This window comes from Balaenoptera borealis (genome assembly GCF_965194805.1).
Source record: "Balaenoptera borealis genome assembly, chromosome: 16".
Classification (NCBI taxonomy): Eukaryota; Metazoa; Chordata; class Mammalia; order Artiodactyla; family Balaenopteridae; genus Balaenoptera; species Balaenoptera borealis.
In genome coordinates, this window is record NC_138872.1 from 62919225 (window position 1) to 62936960 (window position 17736).

Here is a 17736-nt window from a genome sequence, read left to right on the forward strand (position 1 = left end):
CGATGGATGGATGGGTGGATGGGTGGATGGATGGATGGGTGGATGGATGGATGGATGGATGGCTAGAGGGGTGGATGGATGGGTGGATGGATGGATGGATGGGTGGATGGATGGATGGATGGATGGCTAGAGGGGTGGATGGATGGGTGGATGGATGGAAGATTCTGCAGGAATAAATGACAAGTGCAGGAATAAATGGCAAATGCATCATTTACCTGTTCTTTTGTCTGAGCTTTCTGTACCACATCCCGCCCGACTTTGATACGTGGGGTCAGGATGGATCTGGTGAAATCTGTCACATTAATTCCCATGAGGTGGCAAACTTTCTGAGCAGCTGGATGGAGAAAAGAAGCATATTAAGTGTATCACGAAAGTGCAGGCTTGGAAAAGAAGGCACATAACATGGGATATTTGTGACCTGTGAATACATTGGTTTTTCCTTGGTGAGATGGAACATGATAGTGAACATAGCATGAAAGGGTCCTAAAAACTGCTGTCATTAGTGACCTCACCCCCAGTGTTTAGCTAAAAGAGGCAATGATGGGCTGGGATGGAGGTGGGCCCCAACTGGGGTCTTAGGGTCAGAACTAGGTTCAAATCCTTGCTCCTTTCCCACTTCCTAGCCCTGTGATTTTGGAAAAGCTACGTAGCTTCCCAGACTCTTGCTTACAAAAAGGGTCAGCTATTTGGTACCTTGTTGGGTTGTCAATGGGATTAAATGAAGTAGGTATGAACCTGACATATAGTTAAATTCAATAAGCATTCGTTCCACCATTCCAAGATATATGTTGCAACGTATGTAGTGGAAAAAATATTGGAAACAACTTAAATGTCTATTCATAAGGGAGCAAACAAATATATCACAGTATTTTTATAAGATAGAATACCAAATAGCAGTTAAAGCAATGACCTGGCTTTTTCTTTCTCTCTAGACCAGTGGTTCTCAGCTGGGGATGATTTTGCTCCCACAGGACATTGGCAATGTCTGGAGACATTTTTGGTTGTCACACTAGGGGATGCTACTGTTAGGAAACCCTGATCTAGACAGTTGTGTGTACAGAGTAAAAAAAAAAAAAAAAAAAAGTTGCAGAATGATGCCTACGGAGTGATATCATTCATGTGAATTAAAAACACACTCACAAAGCAACACTGTACACTGTTCAGATACATGTGTGTGAAATTATAAACATAAGACCAGAAGGGTATGTGGTACAGTACAATTGTGGTTGCCAGGAGGTTCAGGGACTCAGTTGGGAGAATAAGAGATGTCAGTCTTCTCTATACTGTGTTTTGCTTCATTCTAAAGACAAAGATGTATTTGAAAATATTCACAAATGTCAATTCTGAATGGTGAACATGTGGGTTCTTGCTGTATTCATGTAGTTCTGCATAAAAACTTGTTCTCCAAAAAAAAAAAAAAAAAAAAAAAAAAATCCATTAGCTGCTTCCTTAACGTGAAGACTAGTGATACACGATAGTTTGGATGTGTGAGGTGGACGATAAATAGTGTAGTTTTAGGATTTTTTACCATCTCTTTTCAAGGGTGCTCTTTTGGTTTCTCTTTCCCTGAGGGTCTCTCCTCAGAGCGAGGATTCCTTTAACCTGCTATATCTGGGAGTGTAACACATAAGAAACAACTGGCAGCCAAACTGGGAGCTTGGAAAAGCACCCCAATATACAGCCTGAGACGGCGATGTTGAGGCCACAGGTGAGCAAGTTGGGAACCTAAGTCATCCTTTTGCATCAGCCGCCAACAAGCATGGTGGTAGCCAGGCCATCTTTTCAAAACAGGAAACACTGCTTATTTGCAGGTAGGGCTGTCAAGATTTAGGAAAAATATAGAGGACGCCCAGTGAAACTTGAATTTCAGATAAACAATGAACATTTTTTAGTATAATTATGTCCCCAATATTGCCTGGAACGTACTTACTATCAAAAATGCTTATCTGAAATTCAAATTTCACTGGGCATCCTTTATTTTATCCGACAATCCCATCTGCAGGGAAATGTGAGGTCTGTCTCCCCAACAAGACCGTATATGCCATGAGAAATGGGGTGGTCCCTGTCTCATTTCCTGCTGTATCCCAGTGCCCGGCATATAGCAGGTGCTCAAAAATATTTGTTTAATAAAACAAATGAGTATGGGGTTTTTAGAAGAGGCACTCCCTAAGGATCCTGTCTGATCCAAAACTTAGTTTTTCCCCCCACTCTCTGACTCAAGAACTTTCCACGTAGGATCTTAAGCAGTGAAAAGTTTGAAAAAAGAGAGAATTAAGTGATAATAATCTAGTCTAGTTCTTGTTAATGCCCCAGATAACCTCATTCAGAAAAATAAGCAAAGACAATGTGACCTTCCCTCCCATCACCAAAGTCATCAGTTATTATGAAAAAGCAGCAAGCACCTGTGTTATCTGGCATGGACGCCTGGTCTGTGTTTCTTTCCTTCTTGAAGACAATATTCCCAAGTTGCAGGACGGATGACACCACCTTCAATATGGCTGAAGTGAGGAGAGAAGGACAGATAAGACACAAGTGCCAATACCAAGGTTTGGAGTCTAAAGGTCACTGAGGACCCAGAGCCAGCCTACATCTTTCCCCTAAAAAGACTCAGTTCTGAGCTTTTAGGAGAAAGCCAAAGCACCCCAATTCCCTGCTAAGAGGGGAGAAAACCTGGCTGGGAGGAGCAGAATATTTTTGGATGGTTGCTAAAAACCTTGCGCTACAGTGGAATACTATGCAGCAGGGGATGGCAATCTATAGCCAATGGACCAAATCCGGCCCAATGCCTGCCATTGTAAATAAAGTTTTATTGGAACCCAGCCACACTCATTCACTTACATATTGTCTATAGCGGTTTGCATGCTTAATGGCAGAGTTCAACAGTTGCCATGGAGATCGTATGGCCCACCAAGGCTAAAATATTTACTCTCTGGCCCTTTACAGAAAATGTTTGTCAACCCCTTCTATACAGTAAGGAGGCTGAATGATTTATGACTACAAACAACAAAATTGCTGTATATCTCACAAATACTAATGCTGAACAAAGGACTCCAAATGCAAACAAGAACATACCATATAAGCCCCATTTACAGAACGTTCAAGAACGGGCAAAACTATGCTGTTAGAAGTCAGGGTGGTGGTCATCCTTGACTGGGGGAAGCTACTAGAAGGAACAAGATGGAGCTTCATGGGGTCTGGTGGTATTCATGTTCTCTTAGTTATAACAGGTACTAGTTACACAGGTGTGTTCAGACACATGGGAAGGGATGGAAGATGGATGGATGGAAGATGAATTGACGGATGGATGAAAGGAAGGAAAACGGATGATAGATGGATCAATGAAGGGATAGATAATAGATGGATGGATCAATCAATGGATTGATGAATAGATAGATGGAGGAAGATGGATAGATGGATGGATGGATGGATGGTTGATTGGTTGGATAGAGGGAGGATTGATTAATGCAAATGCGTGGCTTTAGATTAACTCAGGTGCAACTCACCCAGGATTTCCAAGAAGAAATCACTGTGTTCCAAGAACAAAACCTAGAGACTCCAGCCTCCTCTGGTTCCTTAGGCCAAACGAGCAGTGACAACCTTTTACAACAGCTGTCCTCACACCTGGCCCAGCTCAGGAGGAGAAAGGCCTAGATCAGCCACCCATATGCTCCCATTCGCCACTGCAAAAATCTACACCCAAAAGATGAACAAAGCTTCTGTTGATAGGGCACAGCTGAGGCAGTTTCTTTAATACCATCTATGAAAGGGGTTTAGTAAACTGTCAAGACCAATACTCACAGTTCTTAAACTGCAAATCTAAATTAGGATTGCTGGAACGTCTGCAGAGCCTGGGTAAGCAGTGAACCTCGGCACTCAACCTGGGCACTAGTGAAATTTTGGCCCAGATAATTTGTTGTGGGGATATCCTATGCATCGTTATAGGCTATTTAGCACATCCCTGGTCTCTAACCACTAGATGTCAGTAGTGCTACCCTCTCCCAAGTTGTGACAACCAAAAATGTCTCCAGACATTGCCAAGTATCCCCGGGGGGCTGACTCACGCCTAACTGAGAATCACTGGTCTAAACGAACAAAGCAGATTGATGGGGACTGTGGGGACTCAGGGGGGCCACAACCCTGCATGAAAGGGGAGAGCTGCTACTCCAATCATGGCCACGGGGGAGGCAAGCCCAGAGCTGCCAGGCTTCTGATTTTTCCAAAGATGATGGAAACCCAGATTTTTATGTGAAATCTACCCAGGTTTAAAATTAACAACTTTCATGGCTGTGGAGGCCAGTCTCTCTTGAGGGCTCAGGCACTGCTGGTTTGCACTTTCTGGTATAGATAGCACTGTCACAGAAATAACAAAAGAATTGTCACCACTCCCAGGTCACAAGAGCCGGTGGACAGCAAAGTGCAAAGTGGAGAGGGCTGCCCAGATAGCAAGGGTGGCAAGGGCTGGCGGTCTGGGGCAGTGGCTAAAAGCATGCACTCCAGTGTTAGGAAGTCCAGCTTCACCTTGCTGAGCCTCAGTTTCCCCACCTGCAAAATGGACAGGGTAACAGCAGTACCTGCTTCATAAAGTTTATATCAGGAGAGATGCTGCAAACCAGGGGCCTGGCCCAGTAGGTGTTAAATAGAAGTAGCCACCCGTAGTGGGTTGACTGGTGGCCGCCCAAAGACATGACCATCCGGAACGTGTGAATGCAACCTTATTTGGAAAAAAGATCCCTGCAGATGCAATTAAATGAGATCACCTTAGATTAAACTGGTGGGCCCTAAATCCAATGACAAGTGACCTGATAACAGAGAGAAGAGAAGATGCACAGGGCAGAAGGAAACATGAAGAAGGAGGCAGGTTGGAGTGATGCGTCTACAAGCCAAGGACTGCCGGCAGCCACAGAAGCCGGGAGAGGGGCCTGGGATGGATTTTCCCTCAGAGCCCCCAGAAGAAACCAACCATGCCCACACCTTGGTTTCAGACTTCTGGCCTCCAGAACCATGAGAGAATAAATTCCTGTTGTTTTAAGCAACCAAGTTTGTGGTAAATTGTTACAGTAGCCTCAGGAAACTAATATGCCACCCTTATTACTGAGGAACAGGAAACAGGCTTTCCCAACATGTGGCAGATGTACCACATGTACACAGGGTGGATGGTTTTAGGTGGTATGTGAAACTTTTAAAACATTTCAATAGTTAGGTACTTATTCTAATTTATTTCAAATTGTATAACCAGGACACATACTTAGTGATTGTACAGAACTGTTGTTTAGGACAAAGCCCAGAGTGGATGGGGCTATAGAAATCCACCCTATGCATAAAAATATTCAAACAATGATGATACAGATGAAACCCAGAAGCAGCATCAATTGTGAATGACTGACATCTGGAAATGGACCTAGACAGTCCCTGGGAGGATCTGAGGACGACGCTGGAGTTAGCTGCCAGGGGTTCGTATCTTGGCCATGTTATTAGCAGCTGTGTGACTTCAAGTCAGGTATTAGCCTCTCTGGGCCCATTTCACCATCTGAAGGCCCATAAAAACACCTGCTTCATAGGGTTTTCATAAGGATTAAATGCATAGCACCTAAACCCGGGCAGTGCTCAATAAAAAGTAGTTGCTATGATGTCACAATGATTATGATGGTCTTATACTGTTCTAGCTCCCTGTGCAATCTAGGGCAAGTAATTCTCCCTTGCTAAAGTCCAGGAACCAGAGGATACCGGTCACCTGGAACCTCATGCAGCTCCAGGGCTTAGGCCTGACACCACCCTCAGCTCCCCATTTTCCTTTGGCTTCTTTGGGGAGGGTTGGGAGTAGCCCTAGATTTATAATCAAGGTTGGTATACACACTGGTCTAAGTCCGTGTCCCATGGGTGTCAGTCATTTGTAAACCCTCATCCTAATGCTTGTTCTATAGGCATACCGCCTGTTCTACTATTCACTTAACATTTTTCTTTACATTCACTTCTCTTTCCTATGATTCACTTAAGTAGAAAACTTTATCTTAAGTGAAAAATCAGCTTCCCTTGCCATAAACAGATGGAAACTATAAAAATAAATACAGGAAAGATAAACCATATTATCAAATGCTAGCAAGAGGCTAGGGCCTGCCCAAGGTGCTGGACCTGGGGTCTGCTCTCCAGGGTTAAAAGGGTGATTAGCAAGTGTCAGGGAGGGGCTGAAGACCTAGTAGGTGCCAAACTGCTCCTCTCTTTGAAAGTCATCAGAAGAACTGAAGGGGACTAGAGAAGGGACCACCATCTCATGGTGGGCTTCTGCATCACTTATCACCCAGCAAAGCGAGTCCACAGTGTAGAACATTCTGGGCCCATTCTAACCTTGGTTTCCATACCTTGGTTCTGACACAGATCTTTATTTTTAAGTTTAAAGGACAAAAGCCACCTTCCCACAGACAAAAACAGAGCACAGTGAATCATAAAGTGGGGCTTGGGATTCCATGAGACCCGAGTGAGTCCCAGCTCCAACAGTGTGTCCTTGGGTAAGTTCCTTTACTTCTCTGTACCTCAGTTTCCTCATCTGCAAATTGAGGTAATAATGGCCACCCCTTAGGGTTGTTGTGATATTAAATAATGCATATAAAGCATTTAGCACATTGCTTTGTTCCCTGATGTCTTCACTTTAAATATATTAGAAGCATTTCCACGTAAGGCAATGTCTTTCTAAGACCATTTAAAAGGTCCCGTTGCTTTCTTTCATAAGGTCAACCAATAATTGAATAAGGCTTCTATCAATCAATATTTTAGTTTGTTTCAGTTTTTTAGTATTTAAATAAAACTGAACGTTCTGGTACATTTTTTAAAAAGGGGGATTTAGCACTCTTAGAGGAAAACATAGGAAGAATACTCTTTGACATAAATCACAGCAAGATCTTTTTTGACCACCTCCTAGAGTAATGGAAATAAAAACAAAAATAAACAAATGGGACCTAATGAAACTTAAAAGCTTTTGCACAGCAAAGGAAACCATAAACAAGACAAAAAGACAACCCCCTCAGAATGGGAGAAAATATTTGCAAACGAATCAACGGACAAAGGATTAATCTCCAAAATATATAAACAGCTCATTCAGCTCAATATTAAAGAAACAAACACCCCAATCCAAAAATGGGCAGAAGACCTAAATAGACATTTCTCCAAAGAAGACATAAAGATGGCCAAGAAGCACATGAAAAGCTGCTCAACATCACCAATTATTAGAGAAATGAAAATCAAAACTACAACGTATCACCTCATACCAGGTAGAATGGGCATCATCAGAAAATCTACAAACAACAAATGCTGGAGAGGGTGTGGAGAAAAGGGAACCCTCTTGCACTGTTGGTGGGAATGTAAATTGATACAGCCACTATGGAGAACACTATGGAGGTTCCTTAAAAAGCTAAAAATAGAATTACCATATGATCCAGCAATCCCACTACTGGACATATACCCAGAGAAAACCATAATTCAAAAAGACACATGCACCCCAATGTTCATTGCAGCACTATTTACAATAGCCAGGTCATGGAAGCAACCTAAATGCCCATCGACAGATGAATGGACAAAGAAGTCGTGGTACATATATACAATGGAATATTACTCAGCCATAAAAAGGAACAAAATTGGGTCATTTGTTGAGACGTGGATGGATCTAGAGACTGTCATATAGAGTGAAGTAAGTCAGAAAGAGAAAAACAAATATCGTATATTAACGCATGTGTGTGGAACGTAGAAAAATGGTACAGATGAACCGGTTTGCGGGGCAGAAGTTGAGACACAGATGTAGAGAACAAATGTATGGACACCAAGGGGGGAAAGCCGCAGGGGGGTGGGGATGGTGGTGGGATGAACTGGGCGATTGGAATTGACATGTATACACTGATGTGTATAAAATTGATGACTAATAAGAGCTTGCTGTATAAAAAAATAAATAAAATAAAATTTAAAAATTAAAAAAAAAAAAGGAAATATAGCCCTGACATTTAAGACCTTTCATTGTGGGACAAAAAAGGTCACCTACAAACTTGTGTTTCTTATTACAGTGGATTGGAAATTCTTATGCCATTACTTTCCCATGGCGCATTGTACTTAAAGTCACAATTATGTAAATGATATTTCTGCTACTTGTTACAGTCTCTGGACTTCTGAGTGTAATTTGTGTCTCTTTTAAGGTACCTGTCATGATGTCACTATCTGTTTATTTGTGTATATGGTCCTTTCCACCCCATTAATTTCTTTTTTTTTTAAAGATTTTTTTTTGATGTGGACCATTTTTAAAGTCTTTATTGAATTTGTTACAATATTGATTCTGTTTTATGCCTTGATTTTTTGGCCGCGAGGCATCTGGGAATCTTAGCTCCCCGACCAGGGGTCGAACCCTCACCCCCTGCACTGGCAGGCAAAGTCCCAATCACTGGACCGCCAGGGAAGTCCCGAAAAAAAAAAAAAAAAAAAAAAAAAAGGGATTTAGCAAATATCTGCCCTTCAGCAAGTACTTAATCATCAGTTGTATTTTTTTTTTAAACAAAGATTAGAAGTAAAAACTGACTCATGTTCCAAATAAAATGAATCATTCTTGCAGAGCTGATGTCATTAAGGAAGGGATGCTGTAAGCACTGGATTCCGAAGTAGGATCCTGGCCAAAATCCACAAACGCCACCCATTTGTTATCTCATTCATGGAGCCTTCTTTTTTCTGGGCCCCAAGTTATCTCTGAAGGAGCTGCCCTTCCTTATACGTTTCATTTTGGCAACTGTAGCCATTATTCTGGGGCTCCAAAGGGGTGTGGGCGTGGGAAGAAAGCGAAATTTTCCACAATCTTGTCCTGGTGTTCCCAAAAGAGATTAACCTTGAGTATTGAGGCATATCTAACCCAGAAGAAAAAGTGTTTCTTGCACAGTATGGAAACCAGAAATATCTCTATGAGCTTTCCTATTCTCAGGAGGAAATGTGTTTCTTGGTCATTGGTTGATGATATTGATCAATATTGGTCCATCACCAGAACTGCCTTTCCAGGAAGAACCCAAGTACACCTACTGCCTCAATTACTCCCCCTCCCCTCCGCCTACATGTTCTCAATGAGGCCAACAACCTCTCTACCTCCAGCTCCAAGAATGGAATCGAGACCATAACAAAGAGACATAACAGAGCTTTCTACAACCCTGGCTCATTGTGAGTAGCTCAGGAATATGCATGTCAACCTAGGCAATGTGACTCCATTCAGGGATGCAGGCAGGGAATCCACTCTGCTCATTTCTGCTGGACATAAACCCAATGGATGTAAGGGCTGGAGCCATAGCAGCTATTTTGTTGCCAAGAAACTACTGCCTACTTAAAGACAATGTTGTTGCAAGACCAAGTTCTAAAGACGTTCTTTGAGTCCCTAGAATTTGCTGTTCCTAAAACCAGTATCCCTGAATTTTTCAGCTCTATGAGTGAATCATTTTCCTTTTTGCTTAAGCCAATTTGGTCACTTGTAACCAAAAGAGCCATAACTCATGCAGCCACCTTTCTAAAACACCAATAAACCACCTAAAGTAATATTAATTTTTCTTCTTCTCCTTTTTTTTGAGGAAGTGGGGAATTCGGAGAGCAGAAATCTGTCCTGACCAGAGAAAAGTCCCTAACTAATTCCAGTGGTCCTGAGGCAGGAAAGACAGGGCCGGGCCCAAGGACAGCCTCCTCATGTATAGGCATTAGGCAGAAGGCAAAGCCACCTCTTTGTTTTGCACTTAATGAGGCCAAGACGCATGGAGGAATGGTATCTAACACAGAAATTTTATAACATCTGAGCAAGAAACTGACCAATAAAACTGTAGAGCATGCACAATAAAAATGCACAGGTTGCTGATGACCCTATAAGACTTTTCACCTGTGGCGCTTGACTAGCAAAGGAAAATTTAAGGGAAAACATCTCTTAGAGCACAGGTACAGTGGTTTCAGCAGAAAAATGCACAAGACTGGGGGCTGATGCAACCTGGTGTAATCCAGGCCACACCTCAGCCTTCCCCTCAATGAACATTCCACCCCTAATCAAAAAGGCTAAACATTCCATCCATTCAATGGGCTAAAAATAAGATAAAAGGGGGATCAACAACCTTGCGGGGCACCCCTCACTCACGAGGATGCCCACACTCTTCTTCGAGTGTGTAATTTTCACTTCTGCACTAAATAAACTTCTTTGTTCTCTTGCTCCTCGGCCTCAGTATGTGTGTGTGCACCTGTGTCTGTGTGTGTGTGTGTGTGTGTGTGTGTGTGTGTGTGTGGGTGTGCGTGCGTGCTTATTTTTTTCCTTAGTGCCTTGTGTTCCTTGCCCAAATTCTTTTGGACGAGTTGAACAAGAGCCTGGACTCTCGGTAAAGCTTTTCTGGTATCAGTACCGAGAGCAGGCACCTCGCTCTCCTCACCAGCACCCCGCCTCAAGGTGGGGAGACTTACACAGCTGCTCCTCGTCATTGAAGCCCATGATCGCCATGGCCTCCACGGTTTCCTGGAACATCTCATCGTCCTGGGCTGCCGGGATGGGCACAAATCCGTTGGAGAGGAATGTGTAGTTGTTGAAGCCCTCCAAAAGCAAGTCATCTAGAAGGAGAGGAAGACGGGGTGGTGGTCAGGAAGGCACACTTCTACTTTGAACAGGAGACAGGAACCTGGTAAAGGGTCTGGCCCATCATAATTTCTTTCCCTTTCCCAAGACTTGGACAGTTTAAACCTTCCTTCTGCTTCATCGCATAGAAGCCATCACCCACCTCATACAGTGGTGCAGGTTGTGCACTGCCCCAGGGTGCCTGGCAGCTGAAATCCAGCCTTGGCTCCACTTGCTAAGCCATGACCCCTGACAGGACATTGCATCTACCCAGAGGAAGATACACCTTTATCTCAATTGCCCAAAAGTACCCTGCCTTCAGGAACAAAGCTGTCTGAAAAGTTAGATTAATCTTTATCCATCCATTTATTAAACTTTTATCAAAATCACACATACACATGGATTTTAAAAATCAATGACTGAGGTATTGATATGAAGCTCATACTAAGAGCCTGAGAAATGCAACTTGCAGCTTCTAGTCAACACTGATCAAACAGAATTTAATGTGAACTTGACGAGCATCCCGAGGGAGGAAAAAGGCACCCTCGTTTTACAACCTTCATCAGCATTTGTCCCTGAATCACCCCAGTTTTTCCTTCTTTAATAATCAAATAATTCTCTAGCTGTATATGATTTTACCATATATATCTTTTTGGACATCTAATTAACACTGTGATTTTTGTTCTATATATGTTGTGTAATGGTTGATTTTGTCCTATCTTCACCAAACATGTTAAGCTTAATAAATATATTTATGAGAAAAAAATTAATTACTATCTAAAGGTTTATAATAAAAATACCAATTGCTTGTCCCATCTTTTCTGCAACTCCTACCTTACCCTACAATAACTGCTTTTATCTCTTTTAACTGTTTTTTTCTGGTAGTTATCATTATCTCTCTATATAATAGGCTTACTATATATTACTTTTATATATCATATTATTGGCTACTTCTGGATATGTCAAAATTAGATATTATCTATTGACTTCCTGCTATGGTGGCAAAAGATTTAGTGCTCTTACAATTGCTTTTACAATTTAGCCTCCCTCTTCTCAAACTATTTCTAGCTGAATCAGTAGAAAAGGCTTATATTAGGGATTGGTAAATCTGGTCTGCTGGTTATCTTTGTAAATAAAGTTTTTTTTTTAATTTTATTTTTATGTTTTTACACAGCAGGCTTTTTTTTTTAAATTTTTATTTAGTTTATTTTTTTAAATAGCAGGTTCTTTTTTTTTTTTGAATTTTTGAATTTTATTTTTATTTTTTTATATAGCAGGTTCTTATTTGTAAATAAAGTTTTATTGAAACAAGCACTCCCATCTCCTTGTCTATTTTCTACAGCTGCTTTCATGCTACAATAGCAGCCAGAGTTGAGTAGTTGCAAGAAAAACCAAATGATCCCCAAAGCCTAAAATACGGACTATCTGGCCCTTTAGTAAAAATATTTGTCAACTCCTTGTTTATGACATCTATTAAATATTATTCTCTGAAAAGTCATACTCTGTAGCTACATTCCTTTGTTGTTATTCATCCCTTTCTCTCCCAAATTTATAATTGCTTCTTTTTTTCTTATACTATTTGCTTTTATGACACTGTCCAATATATCAAGTGTCCTCTTCCAGATCAATCTTTAATTAGGCTGGATTTGATTATACTTTTGGAGGGAATTCAGCAAGATGCTTTTCTTTTTAAACAAAGAGTTTTCCTGGGTCAAGTCACTAGGAAGCTACTTGATAAACTCGAGGTTAAGTTGACCCGAGACACCAGTTAAGCCTTTGGATTAATTGAAATGCCTGATTAAAGTCACAAGGATTTGAGTCTTTGCCAAGATTTCATTATCCAGACCATGGATACATGTGGAAATATTTGATTCCCCCTAAAAGCCTAACCTCTTCCCAGATCTATCATCAAGCATACAAGTGGTTCCTAGGGATCTCAGTTGTTGACTTTATCCTCTCTTGATTTCTGGAAGACCGGAGGCAGAGCACAAAACTGGAACCCAGGTTACCAAACAACAAAACTTTTGACTTTGGTGCCAAAGAGGTGGAAGAAAAATATAAACGCTTCTCTTTGGGCCACGCCATCGTGTCTGCACTATAACTGCTAATTTACCTATGTGCCACTGTCTAACATCCATTCCGCCTCCCCCCTTTTATCCAAAATTGCTCCAGGTGCCAAGCAACAAGATTAAATAAGGAACGCTGCTTCCCCTAGTGGTGGAATGTTGCAATACACCTCATCACAGCAAAGGTACCAGCCCACACGTCCTTTTGGTAATTTTCTAAGCAAAATAACTAACCACGGGTCATAAAACTGATGGGAAGCAAAATTTGTACTGTTCTCCTAAAATTTAGGACTTAAACTTATTACTAGAATGTAGACCATACTATGTACTTGTATTGACTGGTATACTCCTTTTTTCAGCTGTGATTTGTATATTCTTTGCAGTTAGTAGATTAACTGTTCTACATGCCTAGAATGTATAATTTCCTATTGGAGTCTGGTATACAGTATATAGTTTTTATGTGAAAAATATTTTCCTTACAACAGAGGGCAGCAAACTACAGCACATTCCTATTTTTGTAAATAAAATTCTATTGTAGTATAGCTTTGCCCATTGGTTTAGGCATTGCCTATGGCTGCTTCTGCATTACAACAGCAGAGCTGAGTAGTTGTGACAAAAACCATGTGGCCTACAGAACCTAAGAGATTTACTATCTGGTTCTTTACAGAAAAATATAGGTGACCCCTGCCCTACAAAAAGGTCAATACAAAGTTATTTTCAAAACAGGAATAATGAAAAGTGCTTGGTTCCACTGCCCTTCCAAATTCCTTATAAAATCAGAATGCCTCTTAAATACCTGTAAGTTCTATAAACGTGCAAATATGGCAATTGTCTTTCTCCCTTCCTGGAAGGCACAGATTGTGCCTATTTGGACTTGATGTCGTCCAGTCTAACTGGGCTTGATTAATTAATTATTTAATGCCTAACTGAAATGGACATCTACTATGTCACATAGTAGGTGCTCAGTAAATGAGAATGACTGAACAGAAGCCACACTCACTCACACAAAGGAGATGCTGCCTAGAGATGTGTAGCTCTTTCCCTGGCAGGATCTCAGACTCTGTGTTAACAGCCGATCGATTAACCCTGGATCATGATGAAAGGGAGGGTTGAGATCTCCCAACACACGTCCTTGCTCATCACTTACTTCTCATCTTCTCCTTGGCTCCAGCAATCAGATAGTAAAAGATGTGGAACGTCCTCTCGTCTCTGGCTTGGCGAATCGCCCGTGACTTTTCTAGCAGATCTGGTTTGGGAGGAGTTAAGAAGCCCAGGGATACCACGTGTACCTCTTGTGCGAGCATGACCTTCCTCCCCAATCCTTGTCACACCAGCTGCTGGAGGGGAAATCTCCAGGACCCGGGAGAGGTTCCCTGGAGTGTTCTGAAGAGTCTGATTGCTGGGGCAGAGTCAAGCCATCCATGCCTGGTCCACATGAGTTGACCTTCCAGTTCTGGCTCACAGATCCAAAATGAGACCACTGGGTGCTGCTGGCAGGCCCCAGTGCCGGGGAAAGTGAGGGGAACAGAGTGGGGAAAAAAGCATAAAAAGACAGGAGTCAAAGGACTCCAGGATGAAAGACTTACGGGAGGGGCATGAAATGAGATGTTTCCCCTGCAGCCACCACCAACTCCTCTTCTGTAGAGTGAGCTGTCTTTAGATATTACAGAGTAAAAATAATTACACCCTCTATGATTTGTTAATCCCTGTGCTAAATGTTTGACGTGCATTTTCTCATTTAAACCTCACAAACTATCCTAGAAGCTAAGTGCTTTTCAATATAGGGAAACTGAGGCCCAGGGAAGCTCAGGGAAGGCTCATTTCCCAGGAGCACAGAGCTAGGAAGTGACAATGCCAAGTGTCTGCGGTGACCAAAACCACCCAGACAAGGGGCTGGGCTTCAAGAGCTGGGTACCAGTTCTGGCTGGCTGAGTGACCTTGACCCAGCTGACTAGCTGCCTAGCCTCAGGAGACTGTAAACATGACCCACTAATCAATCTAAGGAGAGCTGTTCTGCCATGGGGGGAGGGGATGGTGGGGAGGCACACGGGTGGTTGGGCTCTTGTACCAGGTGGATTTCCCCATGTAAGAACCAGGCTCTACTTGACTGTAACAAAATCTGCAAAACCCTAACCACTGAAGAATGAATGATCACTTCTTCTCTGTGCCCCCAAATCCATTGGATTAGACTGTGTCCCCCCCCACAACGCTGTCATGTCAGGTCATGTAGACTAATTTCTCCTCCCAACGCCTCTTATTATACAGGGTCACAAACTCTCATCTGCAATTCCCAAATCCAGAAACTTCTGAAAACCAGAACTCAGCTGGTGGCCTTACCTGTTCTGAGCCCACACGAGGCTATTTATGGTCTCCTTATCCCCCTGCAGGAGAATATGGGTGTCTTTTGCTGTATCTCATTTAATCCCTGCCCAGCTCTGGGAGGTGGGGATGGGGCCTGGTTAGTTGACCCCAGCCATGCCCTGAGCCCCCTCTGGGATGTTAAGGAGCACGAGGGGGCACTGGTGGGCTGGCGGAATTCTGATTCCTTAGATTTACAGAAACAGCTTCCTGCTTGCTTTGCCAGAAGCAGGCTGTTCCTCTGGGAAAGTTCTGTTTCCACTGATGTCCTATCTGTGGGCTGGAGCTGCTCTGTTCCTAAGAAGGACAAGGGGTCCGGGTTGAGCCTTGGACCCTGGCTCGAAAAGGATGAAGCAAAGTTCTCACGATAGCCGATGCTCAACCAGCCCTTATTCTGTCATGGTTCTAAGAGCTTTACATGAATTAATTCACTTGATTCTCACGACACCTCTATGAGGCAGGTATTATTATCATCCCCATTTCACTGACGAGGCACAGAGAGGTTGAGTAACTAGCCCAAGGTCGCTCAGCTAGGAAGAGGTCCACTCAGAATCAAACACAGGCTGCTTGAGGTCCCCAAACCTGGGGACCACCACACTACAAGGCTTGTTGTTAAGGGAAAACAACCCCAGGGGAGATTTGTTCTGGATGGCACCCAGGAGCCTAGGGAGAGAGGGGTGGCTCTTGTGCCCCCCTCAGGCTCTGGGCAGGAGGTTGGTGGGACCAAGGGTGGGAGCCCCAGGTGGCCCAGGCTCAGCAAAGGATACATGTCTCAATGTTGGCTCCCACGATGTAACCCGTGACGTCAAAGTTGATGCGGATAAATTTGCCCTGCCAACAGGAAAACACAGTTCATGGTGGATTCCCCAGCCTCAGCCCCTCACCCTCATGCTGCAGGCACGTGGGGAGAGAGAAGTCAAGGAACATTCAAGGGAAAAAGAAAAAAACCAGAGAGAGGTTCTTGCAAACACTCAAGAATCTCACAGGTCAGCATCTCCTGAGCCGGGAAGATCGAGGGCCTTATGGCGACAGAGGAACTTAGAAAACACTTTCTCAAATCAATTTCACTTGCTCTTGCAATGACCCTCAGCCCATCATAGCTCTCCCCATTTTAAAGGTGGGGAGACTGAGGCCAAGAGAGCTAGTGGGACCTGCCCAGTGTGGTAGTGCTCCTAAGAGGTAGAGCCATGAGTAGAAGGCACGTTTTGCCACACCCAGTGGCTGGAGGCCTCCCCCACTGTCCCCCTGCCCAGAAACACGCTGGGCCTCCATGATCAATCAAGCCCAAGTTCATCCAGCTGCAAATTAAACCGCTTCTTTGGGGCAGGTGAGCATGAACAGTGATGCCAGAGAGCCACGCTATCTGCATAGGAGGCTCTGTAGGCAGGGCTGGGCCATGGCCCCAGCCCCGGGGCCCATCAGATCTCTCCACTTGGAAAAGATGCCAATCCACCTGCCTTCTGCCTCAGCCGAACCACAGAACCAAGGACAGCCAGGTCCCGCATCTGGCAGCACCGGCCCTTTTCCTGCTTTCTTAACAGCTGACAAAGGATCGTATCCTTACCGCCCTCACCCACCTGTGATTACATGGTGGGAGGCACCATCCCCTAGGCTTGCTTGGGCCTCGACAAAACCCTCACTCTTTCTCCATCAGGAAGTGAGACAGACAGTAGGATGATTCAGGACCATGAACGTCATTGCAACTGTAACAGAGGAACCTGCTGGTCCTGGAGCCATCTTGCCTTCCTCCCGAGAAGGCCTGGGGTACCAGTGAGTGGGGACATTTCAGGGATTCACTTTGCATTTGCTCTCATTTACTGACATCCTAGAAACTCTGCACTGGGTTGCAACGCACAAATGCAGTGCTTCTTGGTGCAGCCAACACAAACCCCACGAGGATTTTGGAAATCTGGGGGAGGGACTGGAATTGTTACATGACGGTGGCAGCTACTGCTCTTAGTGGACAGGGGCCAAGGATGCCGGGTATCCTGCAGTGACCAAGAGAGTCCCAGACACCAAGCATTAGCCACCTACCCTATGACTTTCAAATGTCCCACCTGACACTCACGGAGGTGAAAAACCTGTTTATAATTAGCTGAGCCTAGACCCTAATGGTGTTTTAGATAAAAACACACAAAAAATGTTAATGTTGTTCTCATGTAGGAATGTCATATCCATGTAACTCGAGAGCAAATTGTTCTTTGGTTCAGAGCTTTCCAGAGAGTATGTCATCATTCTGGAAAATCCCATCCCATGGCTTCAGTCCCCAGACGAATCCCCCCCGCCTCGTCTCAGCCTGCATTTGTAGCTGTCAAGGTCACAGTGATTCTGGATATAAATGCAAGTGTCTGACTAGTTCATTGTGTCTTCATATGTGGTCTGGCCCGAGAACTGATATGCTGAAATGCACATTTTAATTATGAATTGTTTTATTTCTCCTTCATATTATAGCAAGGGCATTGTGCTATTTTTTTTTTTTTAATCTGATGTGTGTAGTAGGTGATGTTATCTATGACTCTAATTTTTCAGGGAAGGAAAGGGAACACTGCATAATTACTTGTAATAAGAAGTGGGTCTTGGGGTTGACAAGGCTGGGGCCCATGCGTGTGAATATGCAGGACACAGAGATACCCACAGAGCAGCTCTACATGGGCGGGGCAGAGGTTTCCACAAAGAGTTTTTCACAGGGTCCCATCTGGTGACTGACAGTTCAGAGGGGCACCC

General features: G+C 43.5%; 1 protein-coding gene across 3 annotated transcripts in view; it reads right to left on the reverse strand.

Moving 5' to 3' along the window:
• MYH11 (myosin heavy chain 11) overlaps nucleotides 1–17736 on the reverse strand; it is a gene marked incomplete at its 5' end in the record, with an annotated part of 109277 nt that overhangs the window by 39503 nt on the left and 52038 nt on the right. For all 3 annotated transcript variants that reach the window (XM_082360751.1, XM_082360750.1, XM_082360752.1), the window contains 5 exons: nucleotides 216–334; nucleotides 2403–2498; nucleotides 10441–10584; nucleotides 13802–13900; nucleotides 15780–15843. In XM_082360751.1, coding sequence (XP_082216877.1) covers nucleotides 216–334; nucleotides 2403–2498; nucleotides 10441–10584; nucleotides 13802–13900; nucleotides 15780–15843 — 522 coding nt within the window. The remainder of the gene's footprint in view (nucleotides 1–215; nucleotides 335–2402; nucleotides 2499–10440; nucleotides 10585–13801; nucleotides 13901–15779; nucleotides 15844–17736) is intronic.